Source organism: Egretta garzetta, unplaced genomic scaffold, assembly GCF_000687185.1.
Source record: "Egretta garzetta isolate BGI_Z169 unplaced genomic scaffold, ASM68718v1 scaffold405, whole genome shotgun sequence".
NCBI lineage: Eukaryota > Metazoa > Chordata > Aves > Pelecaniformes > Ardeidae > Egretta > Egretta garzetta.
In genome coordinates, this window is record NW_009259854.1 from 57,402 (window position 1) to 62,930 (window position 5,529).

Genomic DNA, 5,529 nt, shown 5'->3' on the forward strand with positions numbered 1-5,529 from the left:
CCCCACCCCGCCCCGGCACGGAGGACTCCATCCTAACACACAGCACATGGGGCTGCACGTTTTTCCACCCCCTTTTGCCCTTCAGCTGAGACCGCCCATGCTCGTGCCACCCGCGAGATGCATTTTGATAATTCCTCTAAGACCACTGTAAGCAGCAGGCACCCAGGCTTTAAGGAAGCCGGTGAAGCACCGCGGCACCAGCGCCGTCGTGCCAACGAAACCCGCATCGCTGGAGACCTGGCAGAAGAGGGGACAGTCGCTCCTGCTGCTTCTGTCCAGCATTTCACTAACTCCTAACACCCCCTCCCCAACGGGCTAGATGCCGTACAGGCTATTCCGGGGACTAGTGTTTACAAATCAGCCAAAGACGCGAGGTGTCCCCTCCGGAGGCAGAGGAGCGAGAGAAGAGAAAGCGGTACTGACTATTGGTCCACTTACATCATTGGGAATAGTAAGTTCATGGGAACTGGTTGGAGTAGTGGCATCCAGTCCTATTCAGGGGACAGAGGGAAAATGTTACGCCGGTTGTTTGCAAGAAGGGCAAGACACAACAAATGATAACTTGAAGAAGGAAACATACAGAAAGAAGGAGGGGAAAAAAAACCCAAAAACGAGAGGAGCAAACAAAAATAGAGAACTGCTAGCGAAACAGAAAAGAAAGCGAGAGATGCAAAACTCAGAGGGCCGGACTAATTTTAGATGTCTTATTTTAATTAACCTTTAAGCCACCAAAGCAACAAATGTCACATGAGATTCCACAGGCTCATAAAAAGCTTCTAGAAAATGAAGGGTTTCCCCTAAAAATAGTCTCTGACGTTTGTTCTAAACGCATCGATTGCAAAATTAATGACTGGCTGAAGTTTGATCTGTCTACCAGGAGTTCTACAATACAGAAAATGAAGGTGGAAGTCGACCAACTAACAGAATAAAATACATAGATAAGAAAAAGAAAAATTAATAAATTAGAATAAGGATGAGGAAATTAACCTAGGAAAGTTTGGAAATTATATGTGGGATTAGTTGCTGAAGTAATGTTGGGAAGGGTAATTTTTGAAGGGCAAAGTACAAAATACTCTAAGCTGCATACATTTGTTTGTAAATTGGCTGGACAAAAGGAAAATGCTCAGGAAAAATGGAATTACTGCTCTAACACAGAGTAACATTACAGAAACATACATCTCACAAATATAACCAGGAAAAGGTTAAGGAGCAGCATGTTAATGACAAGAATAAGGAAAATATAAGGCTAGGAAAGGCAATTTAGTACTACTTGTAGATATTTTATCAGATACATCATGAAGAAATAAAAGTATATTTTGGATGTCATGTTTCTTTCTCTCCTTTTCTCTTTCTTTGGTGTTTATTATTATCTGTAAAGATATACAAAAATACTAATTTCCAACTAGAAAAGATGGAAAAGAAATACTCTCACAAAAAAGTGGCTCAACTACATTTTACTTATGTTTATGTTCAAGAGCTGCGTATGCTTATTTTACATTGAATATAAAACAATGAAGCTGCTCACAGAATTTGATGTATGTGATAAAATGTTATTTGCCATACAAAGCATGTACCAGTACATATCTACTTCTGTTGTGTCAAGTTTTTAGATGCCAAGCATGTATGTAGTGAAGTACAGTAAAAATGACTAATTGCAGGGTTGACTGACTTTTCACTCTTGAATTAAGAATTCAGCTCCAGCTTTAATAAGCATGGACCCAATTTGTGGTCCTTAATTTAACTAAATTTCCATTGCATTTTGTAGCGATATCTGCGTATCTGGTAGGAAGAGAAGCATTTGTCCCAGCAGCGATGATTACAGATGCTCTTAAGACATTTGGCTCTACAAGGAATTCAAGTTTCAATGTGCCATCATTTCTTTAATCAGTATTTCTGTACCATGATTACATGCTGTTTTCCTATGTTTGCTTCTATCTGAACCATGTTACCAAACTGGAAATTTGACAAGATGCACGCCCAAGTACTTGGGACCAACTGGTACATACTGTATGGTCCATAATAACTTTCCAAGGACTGAACAAAAGAAACTCAGGGCTTTTAGCCAATGGCACAAATGAAGCGGCTTATGATTAAATAAATGTTACAAACAAAGCACGTTTTAGTAATGATGAAAGGAACTGTAACGGAGGCACGGCGGGGGGAAGAACAGAGATTAATGTGTAAAAACAGAAGGATTGCTGGTCATTGACCACATTTATTATTAAAATGATGTAATGACCACGGGAAACAAAGCTGTTAAGAAGAAGGACATCCCCAGGGGGTCATGGGTACGTACCAGGGAAACCAGGGGTGGTCTGCCCAAGGGGAGTAAAGGGGGGATGCTGCATAGCCAACTGGTGAAGCTTGGTCAACTGCAGGGCAGGATGGGAAATTAGAACTAACCAATCAAATGGAATTATTTCAGAGCAGAGAAACCATCTTATGTGTTCTAAAACTGGATTAATTAAAATTATATTGAAAAAAAAAAAAAGGTTTACTCATTCAATTCTAATCTACTGTAGAGAAAAAATAAAAACCCAAACTGGTTATAAATGACTTCTCTACTGTTATTACATGTAATGGCTATTGTTAATATTAACTAATTACTGTAGAATTACACATTAAAAGAACTCAAATATATCACATGCAAAGAAAGACCAAGATAACTGTCATTTGTTCCTGGGCCATTGTACTTTCTAGCAATGATTACAGAAGGTAAGAGATGCGCAGGGCAGGATGGGAAATTAGAACTAACCAATCAAATGGAATTATTTCAGAGCAGAGAAACCATCTTATGTGTTCTAAAACTGGATTAATTAAAATTATATTGAAAAAAAAAAAAGGTTTACTCATTCAATTCTAATCTACTGTAGAGAAAAAATAAAAACCCAAACTGGTTATAAATGACTTCTCTACTGTTATTACATGTAATGGCTATTGTTAATATTAACTAATTACTGTAGAATTACACATTAAAAGAACTCAAATATATCACATGCAAAGAAAGACCAAGATAACTGTCATTTGTTCCTGGGCCATTGTACTTTCTAGCAATGATTACAGAAGGTAAGAGATGCAGCTGAGCTAACACGTGGCTCTGCAGTGTCTTGTTCAGGAAAGGCATCCTTAGGCCGCGTCTTTATTGCTAACCGCAGAAAGCAAATGTTGCCCAGAACAAATAAGAGGGAGAGGAAGAAAAAGGGAGTAATTTACATGCGCAGGACTCACGTCTGGATGAGGGATGGCATACTGCCCCTGAATCGTGAACGCCTGAAAACAAGCACAGTTAAGACACAGGTCAGTCAGGTGGGACAAGCAGCGTTCCTGTTTCCATCAGAAAAGCTCCTCCTGGCTCCCCAGGCACATGCCACCCCCATCGCTTTCGACACTGAGTGAAGCTTAATTGTCTTGTGCTGCTTGATAACGCATGGCATGGGACAGGAAGGTCTCAGTTGGGCTGCCTGCACAGCCCTTGCAAGCAGGGGATGCCAGCTGCCACTGCCTGAGCTCTGGTGATCCTCAAGGGACCCCTCTTCAGCCCAGCTCTGTCTGCTGGGAGCAGCGCTGGGGACACCATGGGGGCTAAGGAGGTGGCTCCTCCCCCTCCCTGCTGCCCTAGTCACCCAGTGCCACCGATGGATGCGGGGAGATGCTGATGCTGGGGCAGCAAGGATGGGACAGACATCCAACTCCCGACTGCCGTCTGCAGCTCTGAACCACCTCTTCTGGCTACTGACAGCCACAGACGCCAAATGCCAGCAAACATATGCCTTGGTGCACCCCATGGGACTCACGCCCCAGGCTGCCACGCCAGCAGGCATGTGAGCACGCATGCTGGAGGGCAGCCTGTCCTGGCCAGCGGGCCAGCATGCCAGTTCGGAGGTAGGAGCATGATGGAGACCCCCAGCATGGTGGTCTTATCTTCCACAAGAAGCCAAACAACCCCCCTTCAAATCCAGCCTCTCTGCACCACAAGAGCAGTGCAAGGGATATAGTTTCTGGCAGCGCTCCTGGCAGCACTGGGGTGAGGTGGGGAGACAAAAACAAGCACATGAGCGAGGAGGGATATGGTGGCACGTCTGGCACTAGTTAGCACAGCCCTTCATCTCTCCTGCTGGCTCTGTTCAACTTTCTGTAATGGCCTACAAAGAAAAAACCATAGCGAGTTTATCATTTTCTATCGTATCCTGTAGGGCTTTTCTGAATGGAACGGCATGCCAGAAAAATGTTAATGCGCTTGTGCCTGGGTAGGCAGGAAAGCAGAAGGACAAATTATAACATATAAATATTTGTAGTGGGAGAATTATAAACAGGAACAGAGCTGATTAGCTTAGTTTGCAAAATGCTTATTTGACAAAAGGCCTCTTAGAAAGTAATGAATCCTCTGCAAATGATAAAACAATTCATTTAATGGAGTTCGGATATTAAAACCTTTAATGCCCCAACTGCTTAATGCACGTTTCTGCAGCAGAATTTCCCTTCTGGAGGAGAAACATTTCATTTAGTTTTTAAATTAGTTATAAAGCCATAAAGCAGGGCCGCAATCCGGCAAACATTTATGCACATGAGCAGTTTTCAGGCAGAAGTGCGTGTGACTGGGCTCAATGGGATGCTCATGGGCGTACACACTCACGTGCACCGACAGGGGATGGCCATTACAGACGGTCTATAAATGGCAAGCAAAGGTTCCAGTTGACCGAAACGGGGGATCACTGCTGTCAGGGGCTCCCTTACAGGCACATATTCAAGCAAGCAAAGCATGCGTTTAGATGTTTTACCATAAGAGGACAACCCTAAGGAGATGTTATGCTGCTTTGCTGAGTGGGGGCTCTGCACGTAGCCCCAGGGAGGTTATAGCTGGAAGCGGCGCTGGGCAGGGGCTCAGGCCCGTGAGTAAACTGCGGCTTTGGAAACCACACTTTGGTCCCTGAGCCTCTGTGCTGGTTCACAAGTGTCCTTTCTGATCTCGGCTTTACTTCAAGCCCAGCTGAGAGAACGTCTTTTACAGAGGTGCTTCCCAAGCAGTGGTCTGCAAGCCAGCAAGAAACCACCGCAAAAAAAATCACCAGCAAACCTAATAGAAGTCACCCCTTTCTTCATCACTCTGCTCCCTCATACTCCCATGTATACATATGAGGAAGCAAACAAACTGGAGAAATAACAAAAATAATGAACATTCAGAGCTCAGACTAGCTTTTATTTGGTTGTCAATGAAAACCATGAAAGCAGCATGGACAAGACGGGTCTTGAATTTTCTTTCCCAGAAAAAAAAAAAAAGGTCCTAATTTCTTAGGTTTCCAAAAGGTCATTTGATAGATTTAGGTTCAGAAAAACTGCCTTTGTCTGCTTTTACCCCTTGGCAGAGGAACTGCGCCCTTCTGTGGCTGAGGCATACTAAGTGCAAGCCTGGTAGAGGCTACGGAGACTTCTGTATTGCAACATTTCACTAAGGACATGAGCTACGGGTCTGCTTCCATCAAAGTCAAGGGCAACCTTCCTACTGATGTACTGAAATTAGTAACAGCAGGA

At 43.4% G+C, this 5,529-nt stretch overlaps 1 protein-coding gene across 1 annotated transcript in view; it reads right to left on the minus strand.

The window, feature by feature from the left end:
- LOC104127281 (poly(rC)-binding protein 3) overlaps nucleotides 1-5,529 on the minus strand; it is a 53,885-nt gene that overhangs the window by 15,269 nt on the left and 33,087 nt on the right. The window contains exons 8-10 of the mRNA XM_035895481.1: nucleotides 3,214-3,270; nucleotides 2,297-2,372; nucleotides 439-491 (exon numbers count right to left, since the gene is read on the minus strand). Coding sequence (XP_035751374.1) covers nucleotides 439-491; nucleotides 2,297-2,372; nucleotides 3,214-3,270 — 186 coding nt within the window. The remainder of the gene's footprint in view (nucleotides 1-438; nucleotides 492-2,296; nucleotides 2,373-3,213; nucleotides 3,271-5,529) is intronic.